Source organism: Cyprinus carpio, chromosome B20 (genome assembly GCF_018340385.1).
Source record: "Cyprinus carpio isolate SPL01 chromosome B20, ASM1834038v1, whole genome shotgun sequence".
NCBI classification, from domain to species: Eukaryota; Metazoa; Chordata; class Actinopteri; order Cypriniformes; family Cyprinidae; genus Cyprinus; species Cyprinus carpio.
Genome location: NC_056616.1, coordinates 14209597 through 14234855, shown reverse-complemented (window position 1 = coordinate 14234855; position 25259 = coordinate 14209597). Strand labels below are relative to the sequence as shown.

Below are 25259 nucleotides of genomic sequence, written 5' to 3'. Positions count from 1 at the left end.
TGCTCCCTCTCACTTTGTTAACCTGAATTTTCCTCTCCTCATGACACGTATTCCTTCATTTATCCCTTGTGATAGCTCACTCTGACAACAGCAGGGTGTTGAAGTATGACATGCCCTCAGAAAGCCCTCCAGACCATGATGAAGAGAAGTCAAATGCTGCTTTATACTGCCAAACGCTCATCGTACATGAAGGAGACATGAGTTCCTACTCTGCTGAGTGTGTGTATGGAAGCGGCGATATGTTCAGAATCCACTGACAGCTTAGCTCGTTAACACTTGTTATTTGCATACTCATGCCCTCTGGTAATCACTTGACAGGAATGTGAAACAGAGGAAGAAACGACTAAAGTATCTGAGCATTTTATCTCATTTCTCTGACAGAAAGATGCTTTCTTGTTCTTGTCTTTCTCACTCTTCGTTCTCAGTCTTTGTTCCTGTCTGTCTTTCTTGCTCTTTTGACCTCTTTGTTAATAAGAGATGCTGGTAGATGTACAGTAGCTGAAAGCTTGTGATGTTAGAAATCTTGAGAAATGCTTTTTGTACATGTGAAGAACTGTGTTCTGCCCCCACCTAGTGGTAATGAAATACATTGCAAGTTCGGTTACATTTTTATTTAATCAGAATTCACAGATCATTTTCCAAAAAGGATGATTTATTTTTATGATATGATTTTTTTCAAACAAATGGCATAGTAAAACACCTTGTGTGATGAATTCCCTTGTTCTGCCATCAGCTGTCAATCAGTTCAGCTCTGACATAGAAATGCTTTCAGGAAGAAGAGCAAAAAGGTCACCTAATAATGCTTTGCTCATGTATGTCTTTACAGGTCAAGCTTCCGTTCCCAGTCGATCAAATCACAAATCTTCCACGCAACGACTTCCAAATGATGGTGAAAATGCACAAGCTGACCTCAGAGCAGCTGGAATTTATCCACGACGTGCGCAGACGCAGTAAGAACCGCATCGCGGCCCAGCGCTGCCGCAAGAGGAAACTTGACTGCATTCTGAACCTTGAGTGTGAAATACGCAAACTAGTAAGCACACAAACACCTCGCTGTCTCTGTCCTGCTGTATGTGACACAACATCTTTATTTTACACGTCGGCCTTCAGGTTTTTATCAAACACCACAAGCGGCAGGGGACCTTATCTCCTAGGCTGTCACGTTGCCATGACAGCGCCGCTGCCTGTCAATCACAGAGGCGGTCCAATGCTGTTTCCATGATGGAGGCGGAGCCGACTGTCTTTGATGTGTGATGCGGTGTATGTGCATGAAGCCTGACAGCCTGCGCTTTGATGCCACATGTGCATCCTTTCTATAATCTCACAGACAGCAGCAGGAGAGATGCCTCTGCTCCTCTTCTTTTTCTCCTCCTGCTCTTCCATCCTCTTATCATCAGAGTTTGACAGCTATATTAAAGCTCAACTGAAATGAAGTTGTAGCATGAATGAATTTATGAAGACGGGAGATGTGTGAAGTGTGTAGATCTCCGTGGAGATTGAGAACGGGAAGACAGTGTTAGTGCTGCAGGGTGACCTACATAACTCAGCTGGTCCCTATAGATCACTGTACATTCATAACAAAGTGTGAATGCATGCATGTGGAGCAGGTTTTGACTGTTGTGGGGACCAAGAATTTTCCTGCAAGAATAGTAAACCACGAAATAACCTCACTGTCGGCATCAGGCTTATAAGACAGTAAATAATGTTAAATGAAAACTTACATAATATGATTATGCTCAATAAGTGTTTATTTTACTGTACAAGGCCCCTACAATTAAAAAACTGTGAATATGTAAATATCAGGGAATTTTAAAAGGTGATTTTTCATTTTAGTCATTTTAGTAAGATCTTTAAAAGTCGTGGAAATTTCTATTATTTAGTGACTAGTGACTATATGTATGTTCAATACAAATATAATGAAATATTTCAGTGCATTTTAAATTTGAAAAAAATTACAACATTATTAATGTTCCATTCAAAAGATTTTTTAATGTCTATTATGCTTGTCAAATGATGCATTATTTGATTAAAAATACCGTAAACAGCAATATTGTGAAATACTATTACAAATTAAAATAACTTTTGTACATTGTGCAAACTGTTTTTTCAAACTATTTTCCACACACACATGTATATATATAATTTTTTTTTTTTTATCCTGTGTTGGCAAGGCTAAATTTTCAGCAGCAGTTTCTTTATTCTTCAGTGTCACATGATCATTCAGAAATTATTCTGATATGCTGCTTTGATGCTCAAGAAACATTTCTTATATTGATATTTTTCTGGATTCTTTAATGAATAGAAAAAAAAAACATTTATTTGAAATGTAAATATTTAGTAACATTATAAATCATATAAAAAAAACTATCTATTTCATGTACCTTTGCTCAAAACTATTCTAAAACTATAAAACTATTACATATCATATGTATATACATATAGGATCATATTCAGTATGAAAAATAATTATATTAAGTATAGTTATTTTTATGCTGCACTGAAATATGGATATATTAAGAGTGGAAAAACATGACACATTAGATTATCCGATAAGTGTTTTCACCCGATTATCCGATAAGTGTTTTTCTGATAAAGTAAATCTAATCATTCAAAAAACTGATACTTGACATATAAATTTGCAAGTAATGTGCCCAGCAGTCTCTGCAAAAGGATGTCTAAAAATAAATACTTATTCATAATCATTAACAACTCGGAAGGTCATGCAAGATCATGGTTATTTATTAGTCAAAAAGTGTGTAAACTGTGCTACACACAGGTTTCAAATGTGTGTCTGTGTGTGTTTTCTGTGTGTCCACCCCACAGGTGTGTGAGAAGGAGAAGCTCTTAACAGAGCGCAACCAGTTGAAGGCGTGCATGGGAGAGTTATGGGAGAATTTCTCCTGTCTATCTGAGGAGGTGTGTCGAGATGTGCAGCTGAGCCCGGAACAGGTCCATCACTACTGCCCCATTCTGCGCCCCGGCAACCAGGCCCTGCCCACCGGCAGCATCGACCTCACCACTTGCTCCACCCCCGAACAGAGCTTCCACAAATCGGCCACCGCAAAAGACGGTCAACCGCGACCGGCCCAGTGGAAGACCGGAAACGGGTCCGAAGACGTAAGCAACGACAGGGAGGAGCAAGAACCTGGCTCCGCCTACCTGGAGGCGGGGCTGTCCCTGGAACAGTCCAATCAGACGGTGACAGTAGACTTCTGTCAGGAGATGACAGATAAATGTACAACCGACGAACAGCCCAACAGAAAGGACTGTACCTAATGATGGTGGTTTCTCTGTGTTGATTTGTTTTACGATGTTTTTTTTTTTTATTATTTAATTTAGTTATGTCTTCTGATAAACCCTCAAAAATCGAGGGCTGTTGAGATGGCCAGCCTCTGCCAGTGTTTTTGATTTTTTTTTTATATATATTTATGTCTTTTTATTGTCTTTTTTTAAACAAAGGTTGACACTACAGTTGTCTTAACAGCAGCAATACTGTTCTCCAGGTTCTCTCTCATTCAGCCATGGCAGAGTGGCTGAGACCTTCTCACAGAACTTCACGATGGTGCTACACCTTTCCATGACAGTGGCAACACTGTCTGTTTCCAATTACAGTCCATTCAGATGGGATGGGCTCTGACCACATCTCAAATTCAGACCTCTACGGACCTAGCAGCAGCTTTTTGCTCTCTCTCTCTCTCTCTCTCTCTGTCTCTCTCTCTCTCTCTCTTCGTCCCCCCCCCCCCCACCCCCCCCCCCCCACCCACGTTCACTGTTCCTGCCCTCTACCTCTAAATCTCTACCACTCCTTCTCTCTTCTCTTTCTCTTTGTGGCCCTTGTCACAGTAAATTCAAACTCAGGAAATATTCTGAATGTTCAGTATAACTCATGAAAAAAAAAAAAAATAATACAGATTTTTTTTCTACAGCAGCTAGACTGTAAATGTCCATATGCAAAAATGTCTTCTGCATCATACGTTAGTAGTGTCTGTGTACCGCAACACTTAATTTGTACAGATGGTGGTATCTAAAACATTCCTCCTTTGCCTTCCACAGCACTGATACGAAAGAAAGTACGACGGAAAGACGAATGATTCGCATCGTAGTTTCGCCCACCTTTTGCGTCAGCAATACTGTACCATTGGATGTTTTTCGAGAAGTGCTTGCTCGGCAGAAAGCGTATTGTAAATAATGCGGCGCATGGAGACGGTTTCGGTAATATTGTACAGGTAGAACTTTAGATGGCTTTTTCGTTTTTCTTTGCTTTCTTTTCTCTGGGGTTTTAACAAGCACCTTTTTGTCCCGAAGGGAAAATTGTTGCTGTTTCCTGTCTCAAATGAATCCCCCATGACGATGGGTGTGCTTAAACTCAGGAAACTAGCACTCTTACACTCACGCATGCACACACACGCTCGCATACGACAACCCCCCTCCACCCCAGTGCAGCGCATAGAGCCCCTTGCATGTAATTTGGATGAAAATGGTGTGCGTAATGCTGTTCTCCTTTAAATGTGAAAAAGTGCTCTCTGAGGAAACCTTATTTCTTATCAGTATTTACAGTGTGTTCACGGACACCTCCGAACAGTGTTATCTAAAACAAACGTCGTCACGATCACACACCCTTTCAGTTTCGGCCCATTTTATCGCTCTGACAGGAACAGGAAATGATGTTAAAGTCAATTAAAGGCTTTTTTTCTTCCCTCAGCACTCTTTGACCGTTTAGCACTTCAGAAAGGGTAGATTTCTTTTTCAGGACCCTAAAAAGTCTGAAATTGAAGCACTTAACGCGGACACTTAAAAGTGTCTTTTCAGGCAGATGATCTTTAATGACTTGGTATCTTATAAAGAATTTTTTCAGGTTCATTTAAATGAAAAAAATAAGGAAGTGTTCAAACTGCATATTTACGGAAGACACTAAAAAAAACTATATTAAAAAGCATCGAAAATCTGATCTGAGATGGATGGAATAAGCCCATTCTTTAAATTCGTCCTATATTTCTCTTTATTGTACATTTGTTAGACACGTATATCCATACTAATGGGATTGCATGCTGCCTGTTTGTTTTATATAGTTTGTTTAGAGTTTCTTTGCCTCAAAATGTAGGCCTCAAAAAAACAGTTCGATGGTTGTTTATTCTGGTTTAGTTGAGCATAAACTGAGAGCATTTTTCTTGAAGAATTGGATCTCCCAACTGTTGGGAATGCCTCTCATTTGACATAGTTCTATATTATTTGAATGACCTTTGACCCCTAGAGCTCTATGTATGCGTGCTTGTGTTTTTGCAAGTCTGATTGATAAATATTCAGACGCGTTTCAAGTTGTAATACATCCCGTCTCCCTCTCATATGCAAGCACACACACACAAACACACACACACACACAAACACGTCACACTGGGTGGAGTGTCTCTCCTGGGATGTAGAATCTAGAGGTGTTGTGATGAATAGTTGTGCTGTTGTTTTCATTGTGGATCTTTTTCTCTTTCTCTCTTTCTCTTTTTTCTAAAGAAATTGAAACAGTATTTGCCATTTCTAAATTGTAATCAGGTGCAAGACTAGAACTAAAGATTTATGGGTCCAAGTGGACATTTGTGCACACATATGCAAATCATCCCTATAATGATGCGTTTTTCTTATTTCATGTTGTATAGATAATGAATAATGAAGCGTGGAAAGCATGAACTTCCACTTGACAAGCACACTGTCGTACACTTTAGAATCTATGTCCACAATTTTGACATTTCTAAAAAAATCAAAGGTCACACCTGCATCAAGGCGATCCAAAAACATTTTCCCAAATCTGCTTTTATTTATGTTCCTCGCATAGCAGTGTACTTGTTGTGTTTTCTGTTGTGACTCCTCACGCTTGCACACTTGGCCTTAAGAGCCTGGGGATGCTTTGGTTCAGGCCGACGTTTCGATGAAGAAACGGTGGAAGAAACTGGGAGTCTGGGTGACACGGATTGGAATTCTGACCTCTGTTAGCCTCTGTTACTAAAAGCTGCATCATGTTTGCCTCCACGGTGACTTCAAGGGTTCGTCCTGGTCACAGGTTAAATAAGCTTATTAGCTCTCCTCTCAACAACACTTCTGCTAGTTTTTGTTGTTTTACAGAGGTTTTATTTTCGTATCGGACTCGTGGTTGCTCTTGTATCTTGTCTCAGGGTGCGTGCCAAGGTTTTTGGTTTTGGTTTTTGGTTTTCAGACATTTTTGATGGTAGCTGGTGAGCTCAGCCTTCGTTCTTCGCGTATTTTTGTGTCTTGCGTTTTTGTGTCTTCTTATAAAACTAATGGGTGGGTAGCATGATTTTTTTTTTTTTTTTTTTTTTTTTTTGTATAGAGTTTCTAAGCTAAGAATAACTGATTCGTAGAGAAAACCAACTAGATTTGCACAATTATTTTGGATGAAAACCCAACAAGGGCTATGAAATATCTCAAAATAAAATCCAGCAATTCGTTTTTGGTTGTCAGTTGGCTGCTACAGCTAATCGTTTAAGCTTTGGATTTGCAATTGCGTTCAAAAGATGTGTATTTTAAGCACACATCTTTTTAATACACACTTATCAAAAGATGTGTATTTTAAGCTTCGTAAATGTACAATACTGTACAAGAAAACGCCCTACATGTCTTCATCTATGTAAGCTCCCATTTAATGTCATTTGTTTGAATAATTTGGCCGGTTTGTTTCGTTCGTGCTGCTCCTCTGAAATATGAACACTGGCGTTCCAAAGGGTTGCTCAAAAACATGCCTTTTTCACAATTTGCTTAACTTTATAAAACATTTAGTATTCGGACTGATAACAGCATGAGAAAAAGGCAAAATGTTTACAAAAAAGTGTCGTGTTTTACGAGAATTTTGCCATGTACATAGAAATCGTGAGGCTCGTTCGAATGGATAGGTTTAGCATTCTGTCTCTTTGTTTTGTACGTTTTTACAAGCGAACAGAGAAATGGCCGTTTGATAACTATGCTCCTTTTCCTCAAGTTGTCTTTTTGCCCGACGGGGATGCTCCAGTGTACCATGAATACAAAGTGCACCTCCAACTTTGCCTTAGAACTTCCAGAGGCCATAGTTCACATTCAAGTGAAGAGTGTATGCAGGGGCTGTGAGCCCCCATGTTTCGGCTAGCAGAGCGGACTCTCTCTCTCTCACACTTATCTACCTGTGAAATCCTTCATACCTCTCATTACTGGTCAATGACTGTATCAGCAAACTGCATCAGGTGTTTTTTCTACATGCTTTTTACACAGATTATATGGATTATTGTATTGGTAGATTTTGGTGCATCATTTTTAATGGAATAGCTCTTTGGCTTGTAGTCACACGAGTTGTTTTTCTCTCTCTATCTCTCTTTCTGACTCTTTATCGCATTTTTTCTAGAAGACTGTTTTGTGTTAATATTGTCGATTTGAGGTAGCTGTTTCTTTGCTTATTCTGTACTAAGAGTTTTTACTTTTTTTTTCATTTCGAAATGCTACATGACCCTAATGACTTAAAAACCATTGTACATACGGTATTGTGCAGGACTCATTTTCATGCATTTCAATTGCTAGTGTTATATAATTGACAGATTTTGTCTAGACACCATTTCTGTTTATGAAATAAAGAAACATATCATGTAAGTTGTGTCGTAGTTGCTTGATTCCCCACTCATTGTTCAATAAGCTCATTTAGAACCATTTATAAGTTCTTCTTTGTGTGTGTTTATATATATATATATATATATATATATATATATATATATATATATATATATATAGGTGTCCTTTAAGATTATATACTCCTTGCAGAATATGCAAATTTTAACTTAATAAGAGGGATCATGAAAATTGCATGTTATTGTTTATTTAATACTGTCCTGAATAAGCTATTTCACATAACAGATGTTTATATATTGTCCACAAGACAAAATAATAATTTATTTAAAAAAATGACCCCGTTCAAAAGTTTACATACCCTTGAATTTTAATACTGTGTGTGGTTTCCTGGATGATCCATGACGGTCTTTCTGTTTTGTGATAGTTGTCCATGAGTCCTGCGCTGGTCCTGAGTAGTTCAGCTGCCTGCTGTTCTTCAGAAAAATCCTCTAGCTCCTGCACGTTCTGTGGTTTTCCAGCATCTTCTGCATATTTGAATCATTTCCAACAGTGACTGTATGATTTTTAGATCCATCTTTTCACACTGAGCTGAGGGCAATTGAGGGACTCATACACAGCTATTACAAAAGGTGGAAACATTTACTGATGCTCAAGGAAGGCAACACATATTTCCACATGAAAGGTTAACTCTAATTTCAGTTATTTATTTTCATAAAAGTGATTTATAAAAATAAATCAGGCAAAATCAAAGTCAGCCTTCATTCTGAAGGCCCTCTTTCCAAACTTGACCTGCTTTGAGTTCAGCAAGACTGCACACACTCTGGTGAGTTTTATAGTTCTTTTTTACCCCTGAGTTAAACCAACTCGGTCACACAAACAATAAAGCATTTGTTGAGGGGGGTTGAGTTTCTCTTATTTTACAAAGGTCATACGGTATGTGTGATTTGCAAAATGTTGATTTTCTTACCACCATAAAGTCTTTTGTGGGGAGGGAAAAAAACATCCTGTATGTTCATTCATTCACTGAAGTTAATTATATTTGTGAGTACTTCCAGTTAATATTTGAGATTATTTATGTATTATAACTGTAGCTATATTTATGAGAGACAAGAAAAACTCATTTTCTCGTTTTCATTCACATGTTTTGTCCAAGTACTCAAGAATTAACACCCATCAATCTTTAAATTAAGTTTGCCTCAGCTGTGTGAGATTAACTGTATCTAGGGTGAGACTAAATTTAGCATGTATTGATATGTTAATGAGGCCTGGGTGAGCCAATTTCCTGAAATCTGATAGTAGATCTATGTTGCTCCCACTAGTGGAAACTTAACGTTAAAATAAGACATGTATTAGGTCATTATTCTATAATCACACGAGGTTTAAACAGTGTTAAAGGTCAAATATTTTTATAATATGAAGTTCACCACCAGATGGCAGTAGAGCACATTCTCATTCTGAACTCATCGGCTGTTTTAGAACAGCTTATAAAACAGTTTGAGATAGTATAAAGGACGGATATGAGATATTTTGTTTATTAAATATTAAGAATGAAGTATTACATTTTGGAGATAGACAACCAAAGTTCTAATAATAATATCGCAGTGAATACAGAAGCACTTTATTTCACAGTAGGGATTTGTAACAGGTGCTATTTGCTAAAAATTCTTGTTTTTACAAGACTTTAAAGAAAAGTAATAATTAAAAAAAATAAATAAAGCCCTTAAATCTTGACTGATTCAAAAACATATCCGATGATATACCCCACTATCTATAAAATGCACAAAAGAATATGCCTAATTAAGTCAATTCGCATTTTTAAGACTGATTGTTGTTATAGATATCCATTGATTGCTCTTTGAGCTTAGTCATAGATTTCATATGCAAAATGTCACAGCACAATTCATGTTCTTATTAAACACTGTTAATGAAAACCAGAAATGATACAAGCACTGAAAAGAGGTGTGTTAAAATGCTTTTTTATTATTATTATTATTATTATTATTATTATAAGCGTTTATTGAGAGCAGCACTACAGTAAGTCAGTTAAATTATTTTAATGTGTAATTATAATGTTTGCAGTAATTATGGAGTCAATGAAAATTAAGCCAGAGGTACACACAGCGATATCCATCCCATTGCTCTCTGCTCAGAGCACAGCTGATACTTCAAACTCCAAAATGTCACTTTTTCATGATTGAAGACAGCTCCAGAATCATGCTCTGAAAAGAGAGAGAAGTTGTTCATATTTACTGAATGAATCATTGGGCTAGATATCAATATTTAAAATTTATACTCTTTCCTAACATAGGTGCACTTTGCCCACACAAAATTAAAACAAAATGTTTCACACTTGGGTTGGAGTTTTATTGATTGATTGTCAGTTTATTGTCATCTATTAATTATAATATGTTTTACTCTGGTTAAAACAACTTTTCTTTTTTGATGAAAACAGCATTGTAGTCCCTGACAAAAGTGCAAAATTAAACAGGCATTTGATATAACGTGAATACTGCCTTTGTTGTCTAATTACTGTTATGATGAGCATTTTTCTTTTCTTTTTGTTTAAACATTTTTTTTTTAATTTTGCAAAATACCAAACATGTTCATGATTTTTTTGACAAATTATCATAACTAGTATCTGGCTATTAAGTCTGACATCACTTGTCATAGTTTCTGGGTCCAAACACTATCAGATCCCAAAAACATACAACAAATGGGGTGTTAATAAACATTCTTCTGTATTGTAGCACTACCAAAAAAAAAAAAAACTTTTTAGACAGTGGTGGTGTCCAAGACACCATCAGTCCGGAGACTGTACACCATGAGTTTTAAAAGCATAAAGTGCTCATAGCGCTCAACGGCTGTTAAGGTAGTATTCTCACTTGAAACCCACTTGAGTGGAAGAAACAGTATTTGTTTCATCACAACTCAACAAGTGGATAAGCATTAGTGTGTTTTTCTACTCACCATTGACATTCTGCGTCCAGTGGCAGGAGGCGGTGTCATAGCTGGACTCTCTCCTTGAGCTATACGGTTGGCCTCTGTGTCCGATCCACTTTTGGAGGCTGCACTTTCGGATGGGCTTTCTGAAAGCCCTCGTGACATGAAACTGGCTTTCCTGGCAGTGGGGTGGTTCCCGCTCTCCTGGGAATCGCTCTCCTCGCTGAAGTCTTTACTGACTCGGCTATGTTTCCGTAATGATGCTGGTATCTCTATGTTACTGGCTCTGAATGAAGCTCTGGGCTGCTGACCGATGTTCTTGGGCGGTCCAGAGCCCTTGGGCCCAGACTCCTCACTGCTACAGGACTGCGGACGGTTGTCCAAAGTGGGTCGTCGTTCTGTTGCTCCTAACTGTTGGAGAGCCTGAAATTCAGGCTGGCTAGGAAGACGGTTCTGCCTGAGAGGCTGCTCAGCTCCATTAGGGTCACTGTTTGGCACCTCTTGGCTAGATGGAGGAGCAGCCATTGGCATATAGTGAGGCATGGGTGCTGTCTGTGCATCGGGCACAACCGCGAGGGAAGTGTGCGTCAAATGCATAAGTTTTTGTGGTGAGGAATTGGTAAGGATGCATACTTGTTGGACCATGGAGTTTTTCTTTGACCTGCAAATACTTTCGTCATCTCCAATGTACTTGGATCCATAAATGGCCTGCTTGATCTGTTTCACACCAAGGTGGAATATCTCCAGGAGATTGAGGATCAGAGACACCCCTGCGATGACTAGCATGAAAATCATGAAGATGTTCTTCTCCGTTGGCCGTGAAACAAAGCAGTCCACACTATTGGGACAGGGGTCCCGCTCGCACTTGTATAACGGTGACAGTCCGATACCATAGAGCACGTATTGCCCCACTATGAATCCCACTTCCACTACTGACCTTGTTATGATATGCAACACATATGTGCGCAGCAAGGAACCCCTCAGAGGAGCCTTCCTCACTTTCTTCTGCTCTTCCACCTTCTTAAGCTCCTTCTCAATTCTTTTGTGCTCCTCCAAAGCCTCCGTCTCCTCCAGCTCCACCTTCAGTTGAGCTTTTTTCTTGTGGCGCTCCTTCTCTAGTGCCCGGAGCCTGTATAGTGCGTGACCCATGTACACCAAAGAAGGTGAGGAGACAAAGATGATCTGCAAGACCCAGTATCGGATGAGGGATATGGGGAATGCCTGGTCATAGCAGACGTTCTTGCATCCAGGCTGCTCTGTGTTGCACACAAACTCACTTTGCTCATCGTCCCACACGTCTTCGGCGGCAACCCCGAGCACGAGCATACGGAAAATAAAAAGAATGGTGAGCCAGATTTTGCCTACAATGGTGGAGTGAATGTGAACCTCCTCCAAGATACTCCCTAGCAAGTTCCAATCTCCCATTTTCGCATGGCCTAAAACTGGAAAAGTGAAGGTTAGAAATCTCTAAGAAATAGATAGATAGATAGATAGATAGATAGATAGATAGATAGATAGATAGATAGATAGATAGATAGATAGATAGATAGATAGATAGACTAGGTCACATAAAAATGTTAGATTACCTACATCCAATTATATAGGGAAACTTACATTTTTGTGGTATTCACAGAACACTTGCTGCATCAGTCCATCACACAAAAACAATATCATACAACTCCAGTATCCTTTCCCCCTTGTGGGAGTGTTTAGTACTCTTCTGTGAACATTGCTTTGTTGAATGAAGTCCAGTTTCTCTGTGCATTGAACTCATACAATGCTGCTATCGATCTGTAGGCTGGACGGTACCCTGAGGGGCTAACTTGCATCACAACTGTTGAGGGCGGGTCATGGGGAACATATTAGCAACAATCCCAAAATACCCCATGACCTGTGTGGAAATATGCCAAAGTATCTATAGTTTAGATAATTAATAACGAATACTTGTAAAATCTGAACGCATCTTGGTATTGGCTATACTGACTACCAAACTACCAAATGACTACCGAAACTGAAGACATTTTTACACATTTTGTTTTAGCACACTGTTTCTTGAAACATTTATTGTTGCGTAATATACTTATTCACTAATTCTGAAAAATAATATGCAGTGTACAGTGTCTATTGTGTAGTATTTAGTAAGCAATAAGTCAGTATTCCATTAATACAGCCTTTGTTTTTAGGTGAGACATGATGATCAATGAGACACGTCCGATTTCATAGTCAAACGCTTGAAGGGCTATTTTTAGTTGTCTGTAGTCTGAGAGTGATGTAACTTCAGCAATGTGAGCCACCTGTTAATCGCTTAGAAATAAGATATATGTAATTAACTGCAGAGTTCAACAAGTGGATACTGTTCAGCCTCACGTAACCAATAACACTTCACTAGGCACAAAATTTTGAGATTTAATTACAGCCTACCAGCTGAACCTCATTTACTTACAGTAGGCTTATGTGTTTTACCTTTTAATTTTTTAAATATATTAATATATAAAGTATTATAGTGTTCATGTACATGAATTTTAGTTAGAATTTTTAGCATGAATTCAGCTGTCATTTGAGTCTAGAAATGATCTCATATAATTTTCAAAATGGCTAAAAACTAAATTTTTATACATTTATTAAAAACTTTTATAAAAGTATTTAGTACTAACACGCTGAAGTCTCACGGGTTACATAAGTGTGGACAGAAGTTAGATCTGGATTTCAGAGGTGAAGTAAGGTTAACAACTGCCAGTCTGTGACCTAAATATCCCACTTATGCCTGGACCATAGTATTGTCAATGAGCTGGGAATTGTTCAGTGACTGCATTTATACCCAGTGGTATACAAACTGTAATAGTAAGCCTAAATATTATGGTGATAAGTTATTTAGGGATTTCAAGCATTGCCGAAAACCCTTAACCTCCAATTGGTTAACATTAATGGAAAAATTATTAAAATTAAAAATCAGTAGTTTGCCCTTGTTTTTTGCTGTATCATTTTACAAACTTCCCGATACTGTTTGGTTCTACACAGTAGGTTCTATTTAATCCCATGATATAAAAAAAATTTACTAATCCAAAATAAGAGCTACAAATCACTGAGGAAGATTATGCATTGAAGAACGCAATATAGAAAAAGAAATATTCTTCTCAAAATAAACATTTAAATAAATAAGCTTTATTTCAAAAGATTGAGAGGTTTGTCAGAAGTTACAAATATTTACAAAATGTATTTCCGAACAACATACAATGTATTTTTCCCACATCTACATTTTTCTTGTTGAGAAAAATAAAATGGTTTAAAAAGAGTTCAAACTTAAAAATCTTTCAGTTCAATTAAACTTTACAAATATATACACAAGGGAACAATCCCTTTACTCATTCCCTATAAAACAACAAAAACATGTTACTCTTAATAGGAAAATATCAAGTTTCTTCTATCAGGATGACTAATGAAAAAGATTTTAAACTCAAAGTCTGACAGTTGAGGACCAAAACAAATAAACAAGCAAATATTCTTTCCATCTCAACATTTAGAGCCATGTTATTCCAACGCCAACCTCATACTGTACACAAAACAAAAGGAGGGAAAAATTAAGTGATCAAAACATGTGGCCTACTGGCAGACAAGCATTTAGGTCAAAGATTTAAAAGCATTTGTAGTCTTCAGAGGTAGGTTTCAAAGGCATTGCAAATGCTGCAAAAGTCAACTTGTAATTCCTTCGAATACTTTTTTTTTCCATTGCATAAAAATGTCAGCATCAACAAAACAGTATCTGCACTACTTTTTGCAATCACCAACTTGCCAAAAACAAGTAAATTGCATGGCACTGCACAGGGCTTTATGCACTTAAAATAATATGAACCGTCATTTATCTACTTTTTTGTGTCTGTTTATGTCCTTGACAGGGATTAAGGTCAATTTCAGAGCATACCACGTTGCAAATAAATCTCTAGGTAATAAAAATGTAGCCTAATTGGTGTCTGCTCTGATTATGAATTTTGGTAATTGGATAACACTGAATGTCAGCCAAAAAAAAAAAAAAGCCTCTAAAACAGATTATACCATTTACTGAAGATCTTTTGGGAAGTTACAACTGTAAGTGCTTTTTTCAAACAGATGAACATCAACAGAAATAATACACATTTTCAAAATCAATGTATCATATTTCTGCCTATGGAGTCTAAGGAGATTCTGATACGTGCATCAGCATCCCTCATAAAGTCAGTTCAAACTTTTTCGTTAAAATCAATTCTCCATTTTCTCTTTCTTCTTGAACAGCTTCATCAGTTGAGAGAATCGCTCCTCAATCTGTCAAAAAACATCAATCATTAATTTATAACAAAGCTGTTTAACTTGCTTCATATAAGAGCACGATAGTGAAGCATACCTGCTCTGATGACTTCTTTAGCCTTTTTGAAAGAGCAGCAAATGTCTTTGGTGAAGTGCCTTTCATTTTAAGCTCAATGAGTATGTCCCGATCTTCGTCTTCAAAATACATTAGCTTATTAATTGGTTGCTTTGACTTAATGTGTATTTCTGTACTTAGTTATGCACACTAAGTTTCCACAAAGACTAGAATACCCAAGACATGTCACTCGTATAGTTTTGAATGGGGAAAAATGCAACGCTCGATATGGCTGATCAATCGCAGGAAGCCCCGCCTTCTGAATGAAAGAGCCAATCGCTAATCTATAAAGTCAGCACATCACTGCAGCTGCCGTTAGAAGTCCCGGTTGCTATAGAAACAGTCAGCTCTCCGAGACGTGCGCTCAGGACTGCGCATGCACACAGGCTGATCTAGCCTAAACAAAAAGCCTTTTATAACGCTATTTGAGCCAAAGTAACAACATTTATTACACAGTTGTTGTCAGATTTCTTTGGTGATTTCAAATATGAAATTTAATCGTAAGTTTAGTGAACAGTTTTGGAGAATTTTATGTTTCCCCATTCAAAGAGATAGGAGTTGCACTTGCATGCCCAAGAGGCGTTTCAAAGATGGCCACCGAGGGACATGACTTGTCTTAAAAGGACTTTGGTTTCCACCCATTTTGGTATTAATTCTATAAACTCACCTGGTCCACGTCACCACTACCTCCCCTTTCTTCCTGATTACATTCTTAGCAGACAGGCTGCTAGGGGACACCTGGGGTTCTGCAATTTTGGAGTGTTTTTCTTTGGAGGATTTTGACCTTTTCTTATGCTTGGATTTAGAATGTTTATCTTGAGATTTCTCTACTTTTTGGCGCTTTGCCTTTGTCGCTGATCTGTGCTCCTTGCGTTTCCTTGACACCCTCTCAGATTCAGACTCTGGTGCGCTTGAGCTCTGTATGGCGTTCTTTATGTTTCCTGAAACCACCTCTGATGTTTCAGTCTCTGTTGTACTACTTTCCTCAATAACACATGCTTCAGAATCAGGCTCAGCATTGTCATCACAAACCCCTTCAGATGAGGATTTTTGGCTTGATGGTTGAGCTTCTATTGCTTTATCGAAAATGTGACATGACTCGTTTACCTTAGTTGGGATTTTGTTCGACGTCTCTCCAGGTGTGGAACCCAAGTCTTGATGGGTCAGAGTGAGATTAGGCTTAGGAGTCGGCTCTGGACATTCAGCTAATTCTGGTGCCACTTTCCCTTCATTTTGATTGCTTTCAATTGGGCCAGATGATGTTCGTCTTATTCGCACAATGAAATGATCATTTGACCTCTCCATTACTACAGCCTGCATTTGTAAATTGGGTTGGAATTGGAAAGAGGGTGGATCAGAGGCTTCCCATGTCCTGCTGGGACTTGACCCACAACTGGAGTTGTCGGTGTCCAGAGAAAGGTGTATGTCCTGCTCAGTGGCATCTTCTCCGTCAAGAAGAGCATCTTCACTATAATGGGCACTCAGGACACTGTTTGGGGCAGACAGCGGCTGTCCAGTTCCAGGGTGCAAGAAACTCAAGTGACTATCTGACTTCAGTGGTGAGGGAATGGTAAGGGACACGGCTAGATCTTCCGCCAAGATAGAGTACGATTTCTGAGAGAATACAGTTGAATGAAGAGGGAGCTGGCATGGTTCAGAATTAGAAGGAACTTCTAGCAAGCAGCTCTCATCGAGAATTGCTGGGTCTACCGGCATTTTGCTATTCGAAGCAAACTTGTAGGGGGAAATGGAAGGCCAGGATGTGAGGAACTTAGATGGGGTTGTCTTATTAGGTGTCATAATCCCAATCAAACTCTCCCCTGGAAGTCCTTCCTTTCGAGGTGTGCTGAGTGGCCAACTTGTATTGTCACCTATGGGAACACTGGATTCAAGCAAATCAGACCCTTGCAAAAGACACTTGAATATCTCTCCCATTTGAGAGTCAGAGACCAGGTTGAAGGTTAAGCTTGTTGTTTGCTGCTCGGTGAGAATTTCAAAGTCTGACTTATCCTGAATCGATCCATTATGGGAGAGACGTCGGACATAGGAAGAGATTCTAGTCTCAGATCCAGAGGTACCTTCATGGACAGACCTTTCAGAGGATTGAGGAGGAAGCTGATGTGATGTTGCACTTGCCAACTTTGCCGGCTGATCCTCTTCATTCATGACAGCTTTTATGTTTTTACCCCTGCTCCCAAGGCCCCTGCGAGGGAGATTATTTGGAGGGGCCTCTCTGACAAAACTTCCCATGTCAACTTTTGACATCTTGGTTCTGTGAAGATGCCCAGATGTGTTAAAAGGTTCTTTTTCCACCACCTCACTTTCAATCTCTTTTCTTTTAAGAGTTGCATTTTCATTATCCAATGAGGCATCCTTAGATGGCTCAGATCCACTTTTGAGTGCTGTCTTCAGTTCCTTGAACAAGAAGTCAAACTGCCCATCCACAAATGTCCACAACTTCTGCTTGAGGTCTCCAGCTCTCTGCTCAAAGATACGATTGACGATGCCATTCTTGGTGACCTTGCTCATGATAGATGAAATAATTTTATTAAGTCTAACTTTGATGTCATTACCTTGGCAGCACAATTTATCCAAGTCAACAGCATTAATGAATTCTATAAAAGAAGCCTGAGACATATCCACTATACAGCAGAAGGCAGTTTTAGTGACATTTTTCTGAAGCTTCATGTACTTTTTCCTCAACTCTGATCGAATTGATCCGATCATGTCCATAAATCCGTCAATGGTATAGACTGCTGCTTTCAATGGTGGGCTGACAGTTTTAAAACGTCTTTTACTTGAGGTGGGACTGTCATTAGAAGACGACGACTTTGAACTCTTGCTTCGCTCTGAATATTTAGCAGGGATGCAAGATTTCTTTTGGGACACTCTTTTCCCAACTCCAGATAGCTTTGGACTTGAATCAGTCCCTGAGGTTGATTTGTCCTTTTCTCTTGGAGGAGTCTGGATAAACAGAGGTCCCTCTTCCTCACTCTCACTCACTATCTCACCATCCTCTAGTTCATCTTCCTCAGTTCCACTAGCCGAGAGGGTGTCCTTTGTCCCTTTGTAGGAGGAAGCTGTGACAGAAGAGTCAGGTGACTTATTCTCCTTGTTCATGTCCATTTTCACTTTATCCTTATTGCATCCAGTGGTTACAGTTGAGAGATCGGAAAAAACAAAACAATAAGAAATTAACATTAGCAAGTTGTAGACAAAACCCATTAGGTCAAGTCACGCAAACGTGTATTTCAATTTTGAATTTTTTTCAGCTTTGTTCATAAGAAAAATAATGCTATTCTGGATATTATATGATGCATACAATATTAAATCCATACTTTCAACAACAACAAAAAAGAAACGCTTACCTTTGTTAAGACTTTTGACATGTGGTTGCTTCTCAGCACGCTGTGGCTGTACCTTTTTCACCTGACGGACTGGGCTTGTAAGAGGGCTGAGAGCCTCTGGGATAACTCTGATGTTCCTAAGAGTAAGCATCATGGAGTCTTCATCAGGGCAAAACACAACAGGGTTTGATGACTTTGTGTTCTGTTCCTCTTTCTCTGTGGAATCTGGCTCTGAGAAACCAGGCTGTGAAGATGACATGGCCTCCTCTCTGACAGTAGTGCTATCATTTGGAGCCACATTGTTCTCACCCCATGATGGACTCTGATGGGATTTTTCAGAGGTTTTCAGATTTTCAGATGAGTGCGGTGTTTCAATCATTTTTGAATTGTCAATTGCTTCCCCTGCTCCCTTACAGTCCAGTTTTGAAGTATCCACTTGTTCAAAATCACAAATAACTTTTCTTGGCTCATCAAGATCTGCACTAACTGTGCTAGAGGACACTTCCACGTTGACAGAACTATCAGAAATCCTAGAAGAATTAATCTCAGGAACACTTTGTGCCTTGTCTGAGGACGACACATCATCTTGACAAATCCCATTTGACGCTGGTGGTAAATCCTGAGACTTGGTCTGAGGACTCCTTTGGATTTTCATTGGAGAAGTGTCCTCAGATACAGCAATAATAGGATCTTGCTGCTGATAAACTTCAACAATTGAATCAGGAATATTATCTGAAACTACCACTTCTGAAGTTTTAGTAGGCAAAATATTAGAGACAACAGAATTATCTATAATTCCTGGAGAGTCTCTGGGGCTGTTATGACAGACACGATTTGGAGATTCTCTTGTAAGGGTTAATTTTGATAATGAATCTTTGTCTAACACATTGGAATCTGAAATCTTGTTCTTTTTCTCCTCTGAGCATTTAACACTGACATTTAACACTTTGTCCACAGCCTCTTGACTTTCCATGGCATTCCCTTCTTGTACATCCATATCTGTTTGTTCACCTGATGGCTTCTCAGAGACTATAGCTGTGGAAAGATCAACAACTTGTCTAGACTCTTTGCAAGAACTGGTCAGGTCTTCTTTTTTACCTGCAGTTGTGGGCACAGGGACCTCATCCACTTCCTCAACTCTGTTCTGGCTGTTATTTAATTCATCAATGACAAAGAATTCCTCCCCAGCATCAGATAATCTGCTGTTATGAGGTGATGCATCTTCAGATGTTGCTTCTTTGAGATCAGAAGACTGCTTTTGCTTTTTAAGAGGCGATAGTGTAAGATTCAGTGTTTCCATGAAACTCAGTTTTTTGTCTGGACTATTATCCTCAGCTGTTTTGCAGGGACTGCTGCTGACAGCCACCACTGATGAAGACTCAGATTCAAGGTGTTTGTCCTGCTCATTCTTACTATCTTGACCTTTTCCGACAACATTGTGCTTTTTAGGAGATTTCTTTCTATCATCTTTCGTAAGATAATTTTTTGATTCTCTGTGCTTATGTACCCTATGATCCAAATGTCCACCTCTTTTTCTTTCTCTGTCCTTGTCTATACCCTTGTCTCCAAAACAACTCTTATCAGAATTTCCATTTCTGACTGGGCATTTCAGATCCTCCATCTTTCTAGCTTTGTCATGGCCGTGAGACCTTCTGCTTTTTGATGATGGTTCATCGAGTCTGCTTGATGATTTCTCCTTATAAGCATCCTTTCGTTGAGATTCCCATTTGGAAGAAGTAAAATCTTGCCCACAAGCATCAACTTGTTTCTTAGATCTTTTATCTTCAGATTTATTACCCGTTTCCCGTATATTCCTTCGCTCATACTCTTTGCTACTGTCTGATCTGTTGCTTCTTCTTTCTTTACTACTACTGCTGCTGCTGTTACCCTCATCTCTTTTACTTCTGTCACTCTCCTTCGGCCTCTTTTGCTCATGGTCTCTGCTTCTTTCAGTTCTGCTCCTCCTTTCTGCACTAGAACTTTTCTCCTCTTTCCTTTCATGGCCACTTGCATCTCTTTTCTTCCCTTTGTGGTTTTGGGAATGGCTTGTTTCATCCACCAAAGTACAAGTTGTGCTGCTCAAGCCAGAGTGTTTAGTTTCTCTGCTAGTTCTATCCGGATTTTGATGATGCATGTGCCCTTGACTCTGTGTCTCTACATCTGCTGCTGTCTTAAATGAATTTTTGGATAACTGGGAAGAGACAGATTGTGAGGCTTTGTGTGACTGCGAGGAAGGGCTTTTCGATTGTTCTGAACTTTTAAGAACAACTGGAACCTCAGGCTGCTGATTCCTGTTTTCACTGGACACAAAATTGCCTTTCTTGAGCTCTTTTTCAGTTCTTCCTAATTTGCTTTCCACTCTTCTCTGAGCCTTTTGTGACACATTCTTATCCTTTGAGTTACACTCTTTGTCCCGGCTTGTGCATTTTTGTGTTTTTTCTAGCTTGTCTGCCTGTTTTGATGAACTGTTCTTATTGTCTTTCAAGGTACTGAATTGAGAATCAGTAGTTGTATCAGGAACTCTGAGTGCAGAGTCACTCGTTTTTGGAGCATTTGAGACATCTGCTACTGTGGATGTGTGGGATGTTCTGTTAGGATGAACTGTTCCGGACTCCTGCTGTGGTTGAACAGTGAGGGTCTTACTATCAGATTTAGCAGCAGATTTATTCTGACACTGCAGAGGACTATCAAGATCAGTTCTAGGGCATCTCTGGAGCACCTCAAATGGTTGTGTTGCTGGAGTTGACGTTGTTGGTGGATATGCACAGGGATCCGACACAGAGTTTCTACCTTTGTGCTGATTTACTTCACTCACAACGTTATCTTGTCTAGCACCTTGTGATTCCAAAACAGAACTATTAGAATTGTTTAAACTGTGCCTTGTGTTTGTCGGACCACTTTCCATTTGAGATCGACGAAAATAACTTCCTCGACCAGACCTGTGATGACAACACACAAAAACAGGAAAGTGAGTTTTATATAAGACCATCCAAGACTGACACAAGCCAAGCTTAGTATCAAACATCTGTTTGCTGATCTTAGTACCAGAGCTGGAGTTTTTACCTATTGCTGAGTCTGCTAATTTCCTCATCCTTACGCACAATCTCCATTCTAGCTGTCTTGATGACCGAACAAATGTTCTTCTTCAGGAGTATGTTTTCATTGTTCAAACTCGAATTCTTTAAATATAAAAAGTGCAAAAAAAAAAAATAAATTATTCCAAGATTTTAACTAATTTGTGGGGGGTATTTATTCAGCATCAATATATAACAGAACAACCATTAAAGGAAACACACCTTTGTCTCCAGTAGCTGTAATTGTGAGATCAGTTCCTTAACTTGCTTTTGTGCTTCATCACATTTTTGCTTTAACTGTAATAAAAGAAAAGTACAATGAGACGATATAACTTTCCTGTCCATTTCTTTTAAACGCAAAACCAAACCAATGCCATGCATCCATATTCAAAGTTCAAGTCACATGCCTCATTATATGTTGCCTCCTTTTCTTCTTGTTCTTCTCTGATAATGTCCTCATATATATCCATTGATTCCATTGTGCGTGGGGAAAGGAGTGGGTTGACTTTACCTAATTTACAAATTATTGAATTATTGAAGACTAAAAAGTTTTATCTTGCTATTTCTGTGACACACATATATCAACAAATTACTTTCAATAAAAACTATGAATGTGCTGTACTCAGTTCAAGACTCATTAATGAAACCCACCTCTGTGCCCATCAATTTTAGGGCTGTTTTCCAGGCCAGAGTAAATATCCACCGAGTCCTCATTGTGATGCAGAGTACCTGTAACAAACACTGATAATGTCATAATGCAACAGCAACTCCAGCATACACACTTGACCAATACATGTAAGTTATGTTTTCAGAGCTTTGAAAGCCCCTTAACCTGTTAAGACGAGAAATTGGGAAATAGATCAAAAGAGGTAAATAAAACAAGATTATCTGGATTAAATTACACATCAGACAGCACACTCCAGTGAGCTACATGTAACCAGGTATTAATGAGCTCATTCCCGACCTCAATTTCAAGTGCAGTTGTTGTGGTGCTCATGCATCTTATGTATTTATCTACACTCGGTTGGTTTTGCACGACTTGCCTATGATCTCATGAAACGGCTGAGGAATTATTGTTTAATTATTATTATTTAATGATGTGTTATTTTTAAAAGCATTTCTTGTGGATTACTTAGACATTTTTTTAATTAACTTACAGTATAAATAGTGATAAAGGCTTAAGTAAATACTAGATAATAGGTACAACACAGTAGCACTCTACCTGAAAACTGCATGTTAACTAGGTGAAAATAAAGAAATGCCTGTTGCACGGGAGAGAAAGACTGTCTTACCAAACGGCTTGTCATCAAGATCTCCATAATATTCATCTGTTAAATCCATTTTAGTCAGATACTGAAAAACAAAAAAAATAGCACATTAAGTTCCTCAAAACCGTGATAAAACCAGCAACAGTGGGCATGTGTCAGTTCAACTACACCACTTCCTGTCATGTAGTGCAGAAACAGTGTACTGAAACGAAGTCATTGAAATGTGATACTAAATATGAACTAAATTATAAACGTAATATTAAAGTAATTACCCACCCAACGATTCCACTACAATTCTTACACAAGCTACACTTGCACGACCGTGGATTTACACAAACTCCGACAAATTAAAGCGATCAAAATACAGTATTACTATAGTATGCCCACAAAGTGATTTCAAATTCAAGTATATGAACAATAACGTACCTGTATCTCTGGTGGTGTGCTAACGACAACAGGCGGATATAAATCTGTAAGATGAGCCAAACACTACAAAGCGGACTTCAGGATCTGACGTACATGCAAATGCGCGTGTATAATGACATTTGCAGTTAATCAACAATTTCCAATTTTCTTGTAGACAGCGATTTAAAAAAAATTTGTAGCATACTTCCACCAGCTCCCCGCCAACCTTTCACCATACACATTCGCTAAACAGGAAGTGACATCATTTTCCCGCGGTCTCTCCTTTTCTAAAAAAAAAAAAAAAAATGTCATTAACGTTAACGTATTAACGTATTAAACAAAAAAAATATATAATATATATATATATATATATATATATATATATATATATATATATATATATATATATATATATATATATATATATATATATATATAATTTTTTCTTAGCTAAATTTCACGTTCCTAATTTAAATACAAATAGTCCATATTTGGTACTTATGGATATGTTTTATAATGCAATTTTCAGTTTTTCAGTACTGGTATGCTGCTGTGTTTATTGTATTTTATATGTAACGTTATGGGTATCTCGTTTCTTAATATGAGAATAGGAGAATATTTTATAATTCAATTCCTTTTTACTTTTCAGTCTAATTTTTTTTGAGTCTAGTAATCTATATTATTTATAAAAATGGTGTAGCAGAAATAAATTTGACAAAATAATGGTAAGCATGCCTCATCTGTTTTTCATGGTTCATTGCTTGCTGGCCAAGTATTTAAACAGACTGCAACAATTTTAATGCTTAACGTTAAATCTAACTACTGCTGTCCAAACGTCCTTCAGAGCTCATGTCATTTCCTATATTTAAAACATTGCCTACACTTAACTCATTATTGACAACTTATTTTGGCCTCATAGATGTAACACAGCTCTATGTGAGTTGACCAAATAAGATGAAAGATACACGTTTTGAAGAGCAATATACGGCTGTGACACTCACACTGAATAGTGCAGTCCAAAATAATAAAACCATATTCGTTACATATTTAAGAGTTTCGTACTAAACCTTTAACAAAAATATCACAGCAGTATGTTTGCAACACAGGGAGCGTGAGCTCCGCGACACAGTCGAATGACCCGGAAGTGCTCTTAATTTACTCACATGTGGACTGGGATTTTAATACTGACGGGAACGTGTTTGCTGTGTTGATACAATCTAGACAGCCAAGCGAGTGATGAGTCGTATGGTTCCCATCACGTAGAATACTTGAAATATTAAAGCCTTTACCAGCCGCAGAGGCATCGTCGGAAATCCGTGTATTCACGACAAATAATAGAATGGAAAACCTGGAGTTGAGCCTGACATCTCTAGGCGCAATCTCAAGACATATCGATAAAAGTCACAACGAACTCAGCAAGTATCTCGCAAAACAGGTAAGACAGCATGATCTGAGCACTTTATAAGACTGTTATAAGAGGCTTTCATCTGTTTAGCACATGCTAAGGACAACGTGTGTGTCACACCACACTGCCCCACGTTTCTGTTGTACACATGCTGCTCACTGGGTGTTTATACAGAAGTAATGATTTCAATTCATTCGTTTCCACAATAACCGTAATTTAAGTGTTCTGCATACTTGTCTATCTGGGAATTCAGTCTTGTTTTGAGCATGATGGATTTTTTTGGTCATGTTGTAGTATAGTTTGAGTAGTTTGGGTTGTTGAAACATGCTAAAACACTACCACGGTTCATTATTTTGACATACACAAGGTACAATATAAAAGAAACACTGATTACTTTTGCAGTCATGATCAATATTCACTGGTGCGAATACAAACCAGCACATAAAAACAGGTTGGAATATCTATCATAATTTGGAACCAATCCAAAGGTATCAATATGATAATTTTCTAATAGGATTCCAACATAAAACACAACAAAATGGGATTTTGTAGCACATGGTTCCAATAGGATTATAATGATTGCTAAAAGTATAAAATAAAAAAAAGAATTTAGTGGTAATATTTCAGGATTTTAAAAGGCTTACAACTCTTCCTGTGATCATCATCATTATTAGAAGACATTTTTTCTTTAAGAAATATTGAGATCTAATAACCCAAATATGACTCTATGACTTAACAATAATGGGAAAAAAAATCCTGTGGGAATTTATTATTATTCTATAAATTATTATTATTATAATTTATTATTTATTTATTGTTTTGGCTGGCATT

At 38.2% G+C, this 25259-nt stretch overlaps 4 protein-coding genes across 7 annotated transcripts in view; 2 read left to right on the top strand and 2 right to left on the bottom strand.

The window, feature by feature from the left end:
- Positions 1–7620, top strand: part of bach2b (BTB and CNC homology 1, basic leucine zipper transcription factor 2b) — a 96554-nt gene extending 88934 nt beyond the window's left edge. For all 3 annotated transcript variants that reach the window (XM_042746790.1, XM_042746788.1, XM_042746789.1), the window contains 2 exons: positions 827–1033; positions 2824–7620. In XM_042746790.1, the coding sequence (XP_042602724.1) occupies positions 827–1033; positions 2824–3276 (660 nt within the window). In that variant the 3' untranslated portion in view covers positions 3277–7620. The remainder of the gene's footprint in view (positions 1–826; positions 1034–2823) is intronic.
- A 2835-nt stretch (positions 7621–10455) lies between these two features.
- On the bottom strand, positions 10456–12723 carry LOC109112696 (gap junction alpha-10 protein-like). Its single transcript, XM_042746791.1, has one exon. It carries the CDS (start codon positions 11959–11961, stop codon positions 10543–10545), a length of 1419 nt encoding a protein of 472 aa, XP_042602725.1. The 5' UTR covers positions 11962–12723; the 3' UTR covers positions 10456–10542.
- A 955-nt stretch (positions 12724–13678) lies between these two features.
- Positions 13679–23289, bottom strand: casp8ap2 (caspase 8 associated protein 2). Of its 2 annotated transcripts, XM_042746235.1 has the most exons (11): positions 23045–23289; positions 22643–22703; positions 22002–22079; positions 21758–21861; positions 21573–21647; positions 21340–21455; positions 19232–21215; positions 18299–19168; positions 15596–18100; positions 14912–15010; positions 13679–14832 (listed from the first exon to the last, which is right to left on the bottom strand). In XM_042746235.1, the coding sequence occupies exons 2-11, from the start codon at positions 22689–22691 to the stop codon at positions 14770–14772; spliced, it is 5943 nt and encodes a 1980-aa protein (XP_042602169.1). In that variant the 5' UTR covers positions 22692–22703; positions 23045–23289; the 3' UTR covers positions 13679–14769. The 2 variants fall into 2 exon arrangements, with proteins under 2 accessions (XP_042602169.1, XP_042602168.1); XM_042746234.1 differs by having other exon boundaries at positions 18299–21215.
- An 858-nt stretch (positions 23290–24147) lies between these two features.
- The window catches only part of mdn1 (midasin AAA ATPase 1), a 45560-nt gene continuing 44448 nt past the window's right edge, over positions 24148–25259 (top strand). Inside the window, 1 exon segment of the mRNA XM_042746842.1 lies at positions 24148–24458. Coding sequence (XP_042602776.1) covers positions 24363–24458 — 96 coding nt within the window. The 5' untranslated portion in view covers positions 24148–24362.

Coding starts and splice junctions, on each gene's coding strand:
- LOC109112696 (XM_042746791.1), bottom strand. CDS start 11,961: ATGGGAGATTGGAACTTGCTAGGGAGTATCTTGGAGGAGGTTCACATT.
- casp8ap2 (XM_042746234.1), bottom strand. CDS start 22,691: ATGGATTTAACAGATGAATATTATGGAGATCTTGATGACAAGCCGTTT. Junction 21,456..21,572: donor TACAGCTACTGGAGACAAAG/GTGTGTTTCCTT, acceptor TTATATTTAAAG/AATTCGAGTTTGAACAATGA. Junction 18,101..18,298: donor ATGTCAAAAGTCTTAACAAA/GGTAAGCGTTTC, acceptor TTTGTTTTTTCC/GATCTCTCAACTGTAACCAC.